Source organism: Haliotis asinina, chromosome 1 (genome assembly GCF_037392515.1).
Source record: "Haliotis asinina isolate JCU_RB_2024 chromosome 1, JCU_Hal_asi_v2, whole genome shotgun sequence".
Lineage (NCBI taxonomy): Eukaryota > Metazoa > Mollusca > Gastropoda > Lepetellida > Haliotidae > Haliotis > Haliotis asinina.
Window position 1 is genome coordinate 91,684,174 of NC_090280.1, and position 16,694 is coordinate 91,700,867.

The window sequence follows — 16,694 nt, forward strand, 5'->3', positions numbered from 1 at the left end:
ACTGCCTGAAGGGGTAGGGAAACGGTTGACTGTCTTGTCACCTGAGCTCCTGGATCAAGCACCTTGCTAGTGACACAACCTCCAGTTATTGCATTAACTTCATCATTGTCTTTGTTCTAATCCCCAGTCACCCTTCAATTGACATCCAGGCAAATCTGTCCGGATTCCCTGTGGGGGACAACTCGATGAGGTTGCGGTGTTTTTATGAGTGTTGTAAAGCCGTGAGGTGGCAGCATTGAGATGCTGATGTGGAGCGGCATGCCTGCCCCTCCTCCATGGGTCCCTGCGACCATTAGTGCAGGACTACTCCAATAAATGTCAACCCACTGAACAACACCACCTCATGTTCTTGTAATTAAATTGACATAATTTCTTTATGTTTTTGATTTCAGCTCTTGAAAGCGTGCAAACTGAACTCTTTGAGGTCAAGGCCAAATATGATGAGGCAACATCTGCAAAGTAAGTAAACTTCAATTGTTATTATTGGTATCATCAGCATCTATGCAGCACTGGGATGAGCAGAACATTTCAATATATTCATTAATTTCAATCAACAGTTTCTTTGCAAACTAATAGATATCTGTTGCACACTTACGCTTTACACTGAATACACGCTACACCCTACGGTGCAATTTAGTGAAAACATACGAGTCATGAAGATGGGCTGGCCTCCTTATAGTGAAGATAAAAACTTTATGGTGAAGATGAGTAGACTGCCTCACTGTGAAGAACGGCAAACAACTAAACTGTGATGATGGGCAAACAGCCAAATTGTGATGATGGGCAAACAACTAAACTATGATGATGGACAAACAGCCAAATTGTGATGATGGGCAAACAACTAAACTGTGAAGAAGGGCAAACAACTAAACCGTGATGAAGGGCAAACAGCTAAACAACTAAACCGTGATGATGGGCAAACAGCTAAACTGAAGAAGGGCAAACAACTAAACTGTGATGATGGTCAAACAACTAAACTGTGATGATGGGCAAACAACTAAACCGTGATGATGGGCAAACATCTAAACTGTGATGAAGGGCATACAACTGACCTGTGAAGATGGGCAAACACGCTGTGAAGATGGGCAAACACGCTGTGAAGTTGAGCAAACCTTATCGTGAAGACAGACAAACTGTGAAATGTTAAAGATAAGGTACTCTGAAGATTGCCAGAACACCTTATTTAGAGGCAGCCAGAACACATAATGAAGAGAGAGACACCAGTGCATAAAGTCTCATTCTGAGATCAGACTGGACACCATACATGATTTTCATGGAAACCTTTGCTAAGAACAGTAAACTAACTGTGAGAATACCCTTACTGAAAGAATGCTGTGAACACTTTACTTAATTTGTGGACCTGTCCACCAGACAACTGCAGTTATTGCTTTGTTGTATTGGTAATGTCCAAAGGTTAGAATTTGGAAACTTACGTTCCTTGGTCATTCTGTTTTATAAACCTTAAGTGATTGGCTGTGTGGTGTGATGGTGTTGAACTCACTGCCAAGTGTCCAACACTTGGTTAAATGTGTCTTCAGCAACCCATGCTTGTTGTGAAAGATGACAAACAGGATCATGTATTCAGGCTCTCTAATGCTCATGATTCCAGTCACTGGATTTTTTGGTCCAGACTCAATTATTTACTCCCACATATTACAGCTGAAATATTGTAGAGTGTTTTGTGAGACAAAAACAAAAACACCCAACCCATGGTCTTAAACCAAGAGTGAAGCATCTGTGAAGTGATTCTTGCAATAATCAAAACCAATCTATATTATAGCAAAGTAGATGACATCAGCATTAAAACTATTTTTGCCTAGAAGAGAGAAATATATTGTGTAATAAAAGATGTCCTAGACTACATGTTAGTCTATTGAACCAGTGCTGGGATGTTTGCTGGGACCAGCCAGCCAGCTCTCAACAGCATTTGAACATATTACCGGTACATATATATATATGCATTACATTAATGTTCTCTCTTAACCAGCCTGGCCATAATGCAGTCAAACATGGTCCACTTGTGGCTGTATAGAGAGGATGTGGCTGTATAGTGAAATCTTAATGGATTTGTGGAATATCAATAGCACAGCTATCAATTATAGGCCATCGATTGCTCCGTGATGAACACTTCCAATCAATAATTGAATTTGTAACTATAGAGTTGCCATGGCAACGGAGCTGACTCCCCTAGAGACAAAGAGAGGGAATTCACATACAAGACAGCCACACAACTAATTGACACAAATTGCTCTTTTCTCCATTTTGCTTTTCCTTTATTTTGTTCTTCATCTGTGACTAATTTGCAATAGTTGCTCCACATAGTCTGTGAGCCTACGTGTTCAAAGATGCCACTTAGCTTTTTCACTGAATTAATTGAATTTTTCATCGGATTTAGATTTTTGAGATTTTGAAAATGATACGCACTGTCATTGATGAAATGCGAAATATCTTCCATTAAAGATCAGTAAAGCTGGAAATTTGAAAACGATGAAAGCCTATGATCAGATTTAAAAGGTGAAAAAGTATAAGATTGAAGATAGTGTCAGTTGAGCAGTCAATTTGCTTTAATTATAATCAGTAATAATGGGAAAGTGTGAGGGCCTCCTGTGTTTGTAATGATGTGAAGTCCCTTAACACTTGAAACAGTGACTGAGAGCACTGAATGTCTATCTCCTGGAGGGCAACTCAAGTTGCCTCCACCTCTTCACAATGGACAACACTGGGGCACACTTTCATGTGTCTTGGAATAACTGCTCATGCTTTCAGAGATCACACTCTTCTCCCAAAACATTCCTTTATTGTGAGGTTCAACCAGCTGGCTGGCTTGGTGTCGGCTCATACCCTCACAAGTTGAATTGGTGCTCAAGGACTTTGAGTGTCAGACTGGTGATCAGTTGCATGAAATGGTTCAGAATGTTTTGTTGTTGTTTTTTTTTTCAAAAGTCAGAGCTAGAAATTGAACATCACATAAAATGTAGGCCTTGTATGTTTGGGTGGTGGAATAGCTGGTTAGTTAAAGTGTTTGCGTCATGCCCAGCACATGGCTTCAAATCCTGAAAGAGAAGAAGCCATTTGGAACTTTACATTTTTTCTGAAATTTTTACAGTTGGGTTAAATGAAAAAATATGACATTCTATCACTGATGTTTTGTAGGAAATGGTGATCTTTCAGTGTATTTTAATTTGAAACTTTTTACCTTTTCATTGAATACTGGCAGTACCAATTGTGAAGCTGAATTTCTGTTTTGGTGTGTTTCTTTTATCACACAGATTGAATTTAAGACCAGAATGTTGGTAAATCAATGAAAAGAAAAACTGTGTGCAGGCATCCCCCCACAAGATGCTCGTCCAGTCAAGTGACATTTCTTTCACAAAAGTCTGGTCCTGTCAAAGACCTGGATTAAATTCCCCACATGGGTACAAGGTGTGAAGTCAATTCCATTTGTTCTCCAGCATCATATTGCTGGAATTGTGCTGATAGTGGCCGCAAACACACTCTACACTCATTCACTCGCAAGTCAGGCAATCCCGATCATGAACCTTAACTACAACAAATATCATCATCATTATTATCATTAAATGAAGATGTTCAGAGAATAAATCAAATATTAATTACTATTACCACCACCGCCACCACCACCATCATCATCATCATCATCATCATCATCATCATCATCATCACCATCATCACCACCACCACCACCACCAAATGAGCATGTTCTGAGGATAAGTCAAGTATTGATTACCAGTAGTACAATTCGACTGCTGTGTAAGAGAAAAGATTAAGGATCAACAACAGAAGGCTGTTCCTACTTAACTAACAATGTCAGTCTTAGTTCAAGCCATATGGAATATTACCTATTATTGATCTGAGAATGTTGAATGGTATGTAGGATATTGTATGTTCTGCAATCTGTGTCGTCCTGAACATCCACATCTCACATGTTCCCAATGAAATATCTATCAATGCTGGGCCTTGGAAGCCCTGCTTTGTGTGATGTTTCACTTTCTTTTGCAAACATCAATTTGTTTCTGAACATACATCAGTGTTCTCGATAGTGCCGGTTCCCTGATCCATTAGCCAAATAAAAGCATCAATACACGATCGCAGGGAAACATCGGTAAACAAGGTTCTCCGTCTCCTTTTGTGCGACTGTCTTTTGACAAGGTGTCATTCTCTGAATCACTGGTCTGTGTGGCCTTGCGAAGCACTTACCCCGGAGCTGAGATTGTGGCCCCAGAAAGAATGTATCGACCAGTTCGATCGGCAATATATCTTTTTCATGCTAGGTACACCCCATAATAGGGGCAAACTGAAACAAAATCCTGTTGTGTTTTTCTTGCCAGGCTATCGATTGAGCCAGTCCTTGAAGAAATTCGGTATTGATTGTAGAATCTCAGTTTACAGTCAATAATGTTTTGTGTAGAGATATGCGGTGAGTTGTATCTGCTTGAACAATACTGTCCATCCTCTGTCATGATACACTTCAAATCTAGTATTGATCGTTCTGATGGGGGTGGGGGAAGACAGGAGGAATGGGAGATGTCTGGAAGCTGTGTGGAAATACCTTTCTGTTCTGTACCTGCCGGGGATGCGACTAATATGGCGACCACCATGGTGTCGCTTAGTCTGGTCAAGGAATCATGTGAGCTCCGAAGTCCCAGGTTATGCATACAATTATCCAGTGTTTGTACAGTAAGACCAGTCGTTAAATCCTGTCCTTGGAGTACAAAGTGGAAACAAATACACAAACATACAGTTATCAATCATTTCAAAACATCATATATTGTGTTTGAAAATAAGAAACGAAGTGAAGGGCCCTTTTTATGACCATCATTTTAAGAATCATATTATATGGATTCCTAAGTTTACAAATGTGGTTGAGTGTCTACCAGAGTAAATCCTGGACCTCGAACACTGATGTATGCAAGAGAGAAATAGGAGTGGGATTTTATTGTTGATACAGGGGTTCTTTAATTCAGCACATGTACCTTTGTTTGCATGATTTTCTGATGTCCCTTACTGTGATATTGTTAAAAACAGGTTCAAACCTGGACCAGAAACTAGCTCACATGGCCACTGAATTCTTGAGAAGAAATTATATCAGTTTTATTTTTTTAACCATTTCTGTGGATGAATTGGAATATTGTTAAGAGGCGATGTGAACCCAAACTCGCTCATGTGATTGAAAAAAGGTTATTTTAGTAATTGTTTTCTCAAACTTTAGTTAGATAAAACCATGGAAGTGGAATATTGTTAAAAGCAGCGTAAAACCAAACTCACTCACTCATATTTTTGAAAAGGATTTGTTTTGGTAGTTTTTTATCAAACTTTAATCAGATATTTTACAAAATCATAGACAACAGAAAACTGAGTTGACTAAGATAGATTGTTACAGCTGCAGTGTGTGACTGTTGCTTTGTTAGTTCTGTCAAAAATGGAGGCATTGTAAAGGTATATCTGTTGATACTACAACAAGGGTGTGAAGTCATTGCATCATTTTGATCATTTTTGTATTTTAAGTGAGTGAGTGAGTTTAGTTTTATGCCACACTCAACAATATTCCAGCTGTATGGCAGCGGTCTTTGTATTTTAAAGGGTGGTGAGACAGCCTAGTGGTTAAAGCGTTTGCTCATCACAGCAAATACCTGGGTTTGATTCCCCACATGGGTTCAACATGTGAAGCCCATTTCTGGTGTCCCCCTTCGTGATATTGCAGGACTGTTGCTAAAAGCCTAAAAAACTACACACTCACTCACTCACTAACTCAGTTTTAAAAAAAGTTTTTTTTTGTACTTTTCTTTTCATAATACCTCAGTAAGATATATGTAAAGCCACTTTGCAGACATAGAAAACTGACTGAACTGAGACAGATTGCTACTGATTGTGACCATTGTTGTGTTGTTATTCTATTGAAAATGAAAGCGTTGTAAGAGTGTATCTGTTGTGGTGGCCTGGCCGTTCAGTCAGATTGTGACTATTGCTTTGTTTGTGTTGTAATTCTATTGAAGATGAAAGCGTTGTAAGAGTGTATCTGTTGTGGTGGCCAGGCCGTTCAGTCAGATTGTGACCATTGCTTTGTTTGTGTTGTTATTCTGTTGAAAATGAAAGCGTTGTAAGAGTGTATCTATTGTGGTGGCCTGGCCGTTCAGTCAGATTGTGACCATTGCTTTGTTTGTGTTGTAATTCTATTGAAGATGAAAGCGTTGTAAGAGTGTATCTATTGTGGTGGCCAGGCCGTTCAGTCAGATTGTGACCATTGCTTTGTGTTGTAATTCTATTGAAGATGAAAGCGTTGTAAGAGTGTATCTATTGAGGTGGCTAGGCCGTTCAGTCAGATTGTGACCATTGCTTTGTTTGTGTTGCAATTCTGTTGAAGATGTTTGTGCTGTAATTCTATTGAAGATAGAAGCATTGCAAGAGTGTATCTGTTGTGGTGGCCAGGCCGTTCAGTCAGATTGTGACCATTGCTTTGTTTGTGTTTTAATTCTGTTGAAGATGAAAGCGTTGTAAGAGTGTATCTATTGTGGTGGCTAGGCCGTTCAGTCAGATACTTCCCCTTGACAGCTTTTCATCGGTTGCTACCAGGGCTGAGGTAGCCATCCATCAAGATGCTGTTTGATAAGGACCTGAATTAATCAAGATGTTGGTACATGAAGCTATCAATTAATCACCGTGTTGGGGGAGGTATAGGTGTGTTATGTAAGAGGGCTTTCCTACAGTGGAATGCTGCAAGCATCCTGTCATTAGTTGTCTATATACATCCCGTTAATAATCCGCAGTGGAGGGGGGGAGAGAACAAGACGATCTGAAGACATATGTGTGTGCATCACACTGATGGATTTGTCTCCCCTGTGTCCACCCCTCCTTCAACCCCCTCCATGACCATCCCTGAACCATGATGACTCTCCCCCCACCAGTGGCCCATCCCCCCAGTCCTGCGACCTTCCCCCACCCCTCACATGACCACATTCTTCTGCATAGAGAACAGACTTATTATCTACGAATTGTAGAGTGAGGATTTATTGTCTTCCTGCATGAGTTTGGCAGCCATAAACACAGTGTTGCTCTAGATGACTTGGAAGGAGCTTTAATGGGTGAAGACAAAGACATTCGACTGACCCTGGAAGGGGTGATGATAGAAAGCGAAATTATGGGGGTGTTAGGTAATTTTTGAGAATCTTCATGCTTGGAGAGAGGAAAATTCCCATCAATTGTCAAACAAATTGCCACACCCACTGCATGGAATGTAGTTTTCAATAACAACAACTTCTGTCTTCCCATGACTTCACATGGTCCTATTTACGTAACCACAACCTCATTTTTACCACCACATTACATGTTCATATTTCCCTAACAACAACCTCAATTTATTACTACATCATATGGTCCACTACCTCAGTGTTTCCACTTCTACATGGTCCTACTTCCCTAACAACAACATCGGTTTTACTACATCACATGGTCATATTTCCCTATCAACATCCACAGTTTTATCACCACATCACATGGTTCTACTTCCCTAACAACCTCAGTGCTTCTACTGCTACATGGTTCTACTTCCTTAACAACAACCTCAGTTTTTCCACAGCCTCACAAGGTTCTTCCTATGTAACTAAAACCTCAGTTTTCCCTCTACTACATGGTCCTACTTCCCCCGAAGTCCCTCATGTGCACTCATCCCATCTCCCCACCTCTGTCTTCATCGCCTCAGGCACAAGGGCCAGCGACCATGTTTTGAGCATACCATATCAGTTGTAAACACATCAGGTAAAATTTAGTATGGACACATCCACACAAATAAACAAATGATGTCTCTGCACCCAACAATGAGCCGTCCATCTCTGTCACTTCACAGAATATATATCTTAGACTTGAATAACTGCACTGACCTACAGTGTCTTGCGTCTACTGTGTCACGCAGACAGCAAGGACTCAACCATGTGCTCGATATTGAAGCAGGCTTGCTTCATCATTGAAATCAAGTACATAAAGAGTGTGTGGATTTTTCTGCAACATGTTACCCAATGTTTATAACAGCTATTTAAATATTGAATTCCACTAGTGTCTAATTTCTACAAGCTTACAGCAGACTAAATGTGCTACTGTTTGTACGGACAGCAGCCTATAGTCAGCTGCAGATGCAGTCAGCAGTTGTTATAATACATAGATACATTGGTCTTTGATTCTGTCATTTACGAATTAATGCTTCATCACCAGTTGGTGATTTACTGTCAGCTGGTACTGATTACTCGATACAAAAAAAAAAAATGATTCTTTGCTATACAAGTACAGTCAAATCCGGATGAGTCGATTTGCTGGGGACCTAGTAATAAATTCGACTTATCTATGTATTCGAGACATAGGTATGTCTATGATGGTAGAAAAAATGGTCAGGACTGACAGGTACTTCAAGTTATGCAGAATATTCGAGATGCCAGTGATCCTGTCTTGTACAAGTTAATGCCTCTTCTTCTAGTACAAGTTTCTGCTTCATCCTACAGTCAGTGATTCTGTCTTCTGACTTAGTTTCTTCTCCAGTCAGTGATTCTGTCTTCTGACTTAGTTCCTTCTCCAGTCAGTGATTCTGTCTTCTGACTTAGTTTCTTCTCCAGTCAGTGATTCTGTCTTCTGACTTAGTTTCTTCTCCAGTCAGTGATTCTGTCTTCTGACTTAGTTTCTTCTCCAGTCAGTGATTCTGTCTTCTGACTTAGTTCCTTCTCCAGTCAGTGATTCTGTCTTCTGACTTAGTTTCTTCTCCAGTCAGTGATTCTGTCTTCTGACTTAGTTCCTTCTCCAGTCAGTGATTCTGTCTTCTGACTTAGTTCCTTCTCCAGTCAGTGATACAACCAGCAGCTTCATCTGTTCATCTACAAGTGTCTTCTACAAGTTAATGCTTCATCTGTTCGTCAGTGTTTCAGCCTTCTACAAGTTAATGCTTCATCTGTTCGTCAGTGTTTCGGTCTTCTACAAGTTAATGCTTCATCTGTTCGTCAGTGTTTCTGTCTTCTACAAATTAATGCTTCATCTGTTCGTCAGTGTTTCAGCCTTCTACAAGTTAATGCTTCATCTGTTCGTCAGTGTTTCAGCCTTCTACAAGTTAATGCTTCATCTGTTCGTCAGTGTTTCGGTCTTCTACAAGTTAATGCTTCATCTGTTCGTCAGTGTTTCGGTCTTCTACAAGTTAATGCTTCATCTGTTCGTCAGTGTTTCTGTCTTCTACAAATTAATGCTTCATCTGTTCGTCAGTGTTTCAGCCTTCTACAAGTTAATGCTTCATCTGTTCGTCAGTGTTTCAGCCTTCTACAAGTTAATGCTTCATCTGTTCGTCAGTGTTTCGGTCTTCTACAAGTTAATGCTTCATCTGTTCGTCAGTGTTTCGGTCTTCTACAAGTTAATGCTTCATCTGTTCGTCAGTGTTTCTGTCTTCTACAAATTAATGCTTCATCTGTTCGTCAGTGTTTCAGCCTTCTACAAGTTAATGCTTCATCTGTTCGTCAGTGTTTCGGTCTTCTACAAGTTAATGCTTCATCTGTTTGTCATTGTTTCTGTCTTCTACCAGTTAGGTTGCCTAAGAAATATTAAATGTTACTTGGGCACATTTTTTTCAAAAGTGACAAGGGAGGTAGGATTTTATTTTTCTTTTGATAGAAAAAAAGTGATGAAGGAAGAATACGTATTTATTTTTCTCCCATAAGTGCAGCTTGGGAAGTTTAGAAAGTGTTAATGAGCTGTAGATTCAGTGACACTTGTTTTTACAGACTTTCATTGTTGTAGTGGCCAAATGGATAATCAGGATGTGGCCAAGTCAAGATTATTTTTTTAAATGGCAGTAGAAAATCGTTATGCGCACAAATAAAAATGACGAATTGTCGCTGAGAAACATGTTACATTTTTTCTTTAGCCCTAATGCATCATCTGTTTGTCGGTGCTTCTGTTTTCTGCAAATGTCTTCTACAAGATAGTGCTTCATCTGTTCGTCCATGTTTCTGTATTTTACAAGTTAATGCTTCATCTGTTCATTATTGCATCTGTCTTCTACAATTTAATGCTTTACCTCCAAGTCAGTGTTTTAATTAGTGTGTTAGTCAATACTTCATGCACCAGTTAGTGATTCTAATTTCAAGTCAATGTTTCATCCATTGGGCAGAGACTTGGACCACTTAATACTTCACCTACCTAGTCAGTGATTCTGTGACATAATGCTTCATCTGCTAAGTTAATGCTTCTATCATGTACAAGCTATTGCTTCCTGTCTTCCAATTTTATCATCGGGACGTAAGTCCTAAGTAAGTGTTTGGTCTGTGACACTGACAGGATCATGTACCGCTATTCCTGTGTGCAGGAATGCCTTATCTCCATTGCTCTCCTATATTCACAAACAGTAAATAGTTTCAGTGACTGGCCTCTCTTCTTGATTAGCGTGTTTTCTCATATTAAATACGATTGTGCCCGCGGCAATAGTTGTTGCGATCCTCGACGATGTCAGCAAGGCAGGCTAATTACCACGTAATATATTAGCATTGAGATCTCAGTCACCTTCAGCAGTTTGACACGCGTCACGAGAGGTCAACTGCCAACCCAGTGATTAATAGTGTGGAATGGATAATGACATCAAAATGACACAAGGTGATTATTAATAGATTCAGAATGAGACAATGAACAGAGTGTTAGTCCTGCTACGCCCAAATCACAGCCACTTTTTGTGGGTCTTTATTCGTTTGAATTATGAAGATAGTGTATTATGTTGACAGCAAGCGAAGCCCTCCCATTGGATGAAAGTTACGAGCCCTGCTACCAGCAACATGCTTAACTTGTTGAACCAATAGCCCAGCCATGCCTGTCAGAGTCAGGGAGCACCTTCAGAAATATCAGCATTTACTAAATGGTGTATTGAAGTTCCATTACTTAACTAAACATCTAGTTCACAACTGCAGACTAGTGTCTCTGTGGTAAAATGATGTGAGGTGTTATCATTATCATGTTATCTGTTCCTAGGAAGTTCTTCATGAATCAAACATGTCATCTACTTAAGTATACTTGGCCAGGTTTACAGATAGATAGGTGAATAGAGTAGGCATGGCTAGGGCCCATGTTGGAGAAGACTAGGAGGTCATGTTGGACTGTGAATATGATAATGGGTGATGTTGGAGAATTAATATCATGAACAATGGGAGAGGTCATGTTGGAGAAAACATTTTGTGAAAAGTGGGAGAATAGGTATTGTGAAATGTGGGAGGGGTCATGTTGGAGAATAGGCATTGTGAAATGTGGGAGGGATCCTGTTGGAGAATAGGTATTGTGAAATGTGGGAGTGGTCATGTTGATGAATAAATACTTTGAACAGTGGGAGAGGTCATGTTGGAGACTTAAGAACATGAACAGAGGGAGGGGTCTCATTGGAGACTTAATAGTGTAAACAGTGGGATTGGTACCTCAACTAGTTGGAGGGGTCACGTTGGTGAATAAATACCATGAACAATGGGATGGGTCATGTTCATGAATAAATACCATGAACAGTGGAAGGGGTTAAGTTGGAAACAATGCCATGAACAGAGGGAGGGATCATGTAGGAGAATTAATACCAGGAACAGTGGGAGGGATCATGTTGGAGACTTCATACCATGAAGAGTAGGAGGGGGTCATGTTGGTGAATAAATACCATGAACAGTGGAAGGGGTCAAGTTGGAAACAATACCATGAACAGAGGGAGGGATCATGTAGGAGAATTAATACAATGAAGAGTGGGAGGGATCATGTTGGAGACGTCATACCATGAAGAGTAGGAGGGGGTCATGTTGGTGTATAAATACCATGAACAGTGGAAGGGGTCAAGTTGGAAACAATACCATGAACAGAGGGAGGTATCATGTTGGAGACTTCATACCATGAAGAGTAGGAGGGATCATGTTGGAGAATTAATACAATGAAGAGTGGGAGGGGTCATGTGAAGACAATACCATGAAGAGTGGGAGGGGTTATGTGAAGACAATACCATGAACAGTAGGAGGGATCATGTTGGAGAATTAATACAATGAAGAGTGGGAGGGGTCATGTTGGAGACTTAATATTTCAACTAGTGGGAAGGGTAATGTTGAAGACAATACCATGAAGAGTGGGAGGGGGTCATGTTGGAGGCTTGATACCATGAAGAGTGGGAGGAGTCATGTTGAAGAATTAATACTTCAACTAGTGGGAGGGGTCATGTTGAAGACAATACCATGAAGAGTGGGAGGGGTCATGTTGGTGAATAAATACCATGAACAGTGGAAGGGGTCATGTTGGAAACAATACCGTGAACAGAGGGACGGATCATGGAGAATTAATACCATGAACAGTGGGAGGGGTCATGTTGGAGAATTAATATTTCAACTAGTGGGAGGGGTATTGTTGAAGACAATACCATGAAGAGTGGGAGGGGTCATGTTGGAGACTTAATACCATGAACAGTGGGAGGAGTCATGCTGGAGAATTAATACTTCAACTAGTGGGAGGGGTCATGTTTAAGACAATACCATGAAGAGTGGGAGGGGCCATGTTGGAGACTTAATACCATGAACAGTGGGAGGGGGTCATGATGGAGGCTTGATACCATGAACAGTGGTAGGGGTCATGTTGGAGAATCAATATTTCAACTAGTGCGAGGGGTCATGTTGAAGACAATACCATGAACAGTGGGAGGGGGTCATGTTGGAGACTTGATACCATGAACAGTGGGAGGGGGTCATGTTGGAGAATTAATATTTCAACTAGTGCGAGGGGTCATGTTGGAGACTTAATACCATGAACAGTGGGAGGGGGTCATGTTGGAGGCTTGATACCATGAACAGTGCGAGGGGTCATGTTGGAGACTTAATACCATGAACAGTGGAAGGGGGTCATGTTGGAGGCTTGATACCATGAACTGTGGGAGGGGTCATGTTGGAGGCTTGATACCATGAACTGTGGGAGGGGGTCATGTTGGAGGCTTGATACCATGAACAGTGGAAGGGGGTCATGTTGGAGGCTTGATACCATGAACAGTGGGAGGGGGTCATGTTGGAGGCTTGATACCATGAACTGTGGGAGGGGTCATGTTGGAGGATAACAGTGCAGACACAGGGAGGGGTTATAGAAAGTAAATACTGTGAACCTCATTCAGTGTGCTTCTTACCTCATACTTGATCCAGGCTCATGATCCACCACAACATTTTGACAGTGTTTGAGTGTCTGTCCAGAGGAGATCAGGTACACAGACTCAGACTCACTTCACGGAGGCTTCACAGGCTGTCGTCATAAGCACTTAACTTTTTATCTCAACTACAGCAGTCTCCAGGGACTGGTGGCCATTATGGAAGTTTCAACTCCTAAAACAAAATAAAAGAATGCTACGTGGTTCAACAACAGTCATCAGTTTTTTATCTTGAAAGTCCTTCGGTTTAAAAACCACATGGCAAACACAATGGAGGTTATGTGTTGTTGTGTGAATTGAAGACACACACATTGTTTGCTGAGGGCAGTGTGATGGAAAAATGTCAGCTTTTGACAAGAAACAATTTCTCGCCGATCAAAGCTATTTTCCTTGCAACACTTTTTGATTATTGATTTTTAGTGATAGCATATCGTGAATAATTTGTCAAGTTGAATTAAAGATTAAAATCATCACAGCACCCACTAGCGATGTTTAACAAGCCTGTAATAAATTGTAACTTGTTGGGGAAATCTGTTGTGCAAACATGTACAATGGTTTTATCTTATTAGCAGACATTATCGACGCTTGATTGATGCATATGGCTGTCAGGGCTGCAGGCTGTAGGCTCTTGCTCACAGCTCGGGAGCAGCACACTCTTTGTCAACACATGACTATTGAACTGTGTAACTTACAGTAATCATACTGGCAACCTTTAAACAATTGCCTGAGATTTCCTGTTTTAAGCAGTGTATCTTACATTGACAAGACAGTTACAGTGTGTGTCATATTTGGCTGACACTAGTAGCTCGTCTCAATGCATTGTATCTTTGTGCCTTTGAAATGGGTGACACCAGTAACTTATCTCAATGCATAGTGTCAGTGTGCCTTTGTGATAGAGTGAGATTAGTAACTTATCTCAATGCATAGTATCTTTGTGCCTTTGAAATGGGTGACACCAGTAACTTATCTCAATGCATAGTGTCAGTGTGCCTTCGTGATAGAGTGAAACTAGTAACTTATCTCAATGCATAGTATCTTTGTGTCTTTGAAATGGGTGAGACTAGTAACTCATCTCAATGCATAGTATCTTTGTGCCTTTGAAATGGTAGACATGAGTAACACACCTCAATGCATAGTGTCAGGTTGCCTTTGTGAAAGAGTGAGACTAGTAACTTATCTCAATGCATAGTATCTATGTGCCTTTGCGATAGGGTGAGACTAGTATCTCGACTTTAATGCATAGTATATATTTGTGCCCTTGTGATAGGATGAGACTAGTATCTCGACATAGTACATTGTATCTATATGCCTTTGTGATAGGGTGAGACTAGTGTCTTGACTTAGTGCATTGTATCTATGTACCTTTATAAACGGGCTGACTCTAAAAAGCATCTCAGTGGATAGTCTTAGTGTGACTATGCTGTTTGGGTGACAATATATTTGGATGTATTTCACCTCACTTCTTTGGTTTCAATTTAGGTATTTCTCAAGTATCATTTCCCAAAGGTTTGATTACCTTTGTTATTTCTTTGTCAGTGTTGATGTATTTGAGGAACTTTGGGAGCATATCTTAATTGAAAGCTTAGGTAAAGATCAATAATACTGAAGATCAGGTAGATGCTGCAATTCAGGTTCCATTCTTTACAGTATATTGATTCCTAACTCTATTGATCTTGAAATAATTGATGTGAGTATCAATATTTGTTGTAGATTAATTGACAATATCCATTATTCAGGAAACGTTAAACAGTTAGGATCTGATGTATCCATGGCTGACCAGCCTGCATCAAGCTGTATTTAGACATTACCAGATACCTTCTGTTGCTAGGCAACCAGTTAACAAGGTATGAAGTGATTGACGCCATCTGATCAGGTATCGATCCTTGGGATCGATAAATCAATGATTTCAAGGCGTGAGCCGAGCTGTGATTGGTGGACTGGAATGTTATAGCTGGAAATCGACACAATCTCCCATCTCTTAATCTCAGGATTTGGATGAATTTACACAAAATTGACAAAGGGATGATTTCACTGCTATCTATCACAGGATTGGATTTGACAAAGAAATTATGCTTGTTTGTGGTATTTGAAATACTCAACTTGTAGATAATGGTAATTGATTGTGTGATTAAAATTAATTTGAGACAGAGGGATAAATACCATGTTTTATTGATTCTGTACTTGTTAGTGATTATGGAGGAGCAATCAGACTGTTTTGTGTCTCTAGTGAAGGAGAGTTCTTAGTTCTCTTTGTTACACAGTTTACCTTTATTCTGTTGTGCAATCTTTCAGGTCTGATGAGATGGACATGGTAATGGCAGATCTGGAACGAGCCAATGAGGTAAGTCCATGTGAATTAAGTAAATGAGTCGTTTCTGAAACATAATATTTCTTTTGATTAATAAACTTTTTTGTTTCGGTATTTTGGAGTTGTCTTTTAATGATGATGCTCATTATTATTTTATATTGTTGTAGCGTGCTGCGGCAGCAGAACGTCACGTGGAGACATTGAAGACACATCTTGCATCTGCCAATCAAAACCTAGCTCAGGCAGAGCACATGCAGACGGCACCTGATATGGAACAGGCCATCGACATCCTGAAAAGATCCAACTTGGAGGTGGAGCTTGCTGCCAAGGAAAAGGAGGTGTGTACATTGAAATCTGACCTGTGAGATTCCATCTCATATCTGACTGTTGTGGGACCCCAAATGATATCTGACTTTTGTGGGACCCCAGCTGATATTTGACTGTAGTGGAACTCTAGCTGATATTTGAATTGCATAACAAACACAGATATCTGACTGTGGTGCTACCTTAGCTGGGACCACAACTGAAATCTGACGTGTGCAACATAGACATCTGATAGTTATGCTACTACAACTGAAACCTTACTTGCATGATGAACACAGATATGTGACTGGGATTCCAACTGATATCTTTTGGTCGTGGAACTCCAAATGATATCTTACTGTTCTGCTACCCAAACTGATACCTGACTATTGTGGGAGCCCAGCTGATACCTGACGACTGCACACTTCAAACTGACATCCAGCTGGTACCCCAAAAACCTCTAGTAGGTTGAAATGTCACATCCAGCTGGAATGTTTTGTGTAGAATCCTAAAGGTACTCCTGACTTGACTGCAAGATGCATCCCGAAACAAAGAGTACTTTGGCGACAGACCAGAGCCATAACTTATCACAAGGTTGCTGCTTGACATTAATTTTTCAACTTTTCTGCTACTTAGTCCAACTTTCACTCAAAATATTTTTGCAGATAAGCATATTGATGTTTCCTCAATGGAATATATCTAGTGTCCAGTTTGATCCTGTGCATTATTTTTTGTCGGTGTGGGATGAAAGTTTGTCAAAAAGTGCCCTGCCAAAACTTAAGCTCAACATATGGATGTATTGAAGCCCTACTTTCTTCACCCTGCCATTCGTCTTACTGACAGTTGGAGATTTAAGATGAACATGAAAAAGACATGAAATAATGGCAGGCTTTGATTGTACCAATGCAGAAT

At 40.3% G+C, this 16,694-nt stretch overlaps 1 protein-coding gene across 3 annotated transcripts in view; it reads left to right on the forward strand.

Moving 5' to 3' along the window:
• Window positions 1-16,694, forward strand: part of LOC137255270 (homeobox protein cut-like 1) — a 93,309-nt gene that overhangs the window by 61,283 nt on the left and 15,332 nt on the right. For all 3 annotated transcript variants that reach the window (XM_067792723.1, XM_067792738.1, XM_067792730.1), the window contains exons 7-9: window positions 393-459; window positions 15,464-15,512; window positions 15,647-15,817. In XM_067792723.1, coding sequence (XP_067648824.1) covers window positions 393-459; window positions 15,464-15,512; window positions 15,647-15,817 — 287 coding nt within the window. The remainder of the gene's footprint in view (window positions 1-392; window positions 460-15,463; window positions 15,513-15,646; window positions 15,818-16,694) is intronic.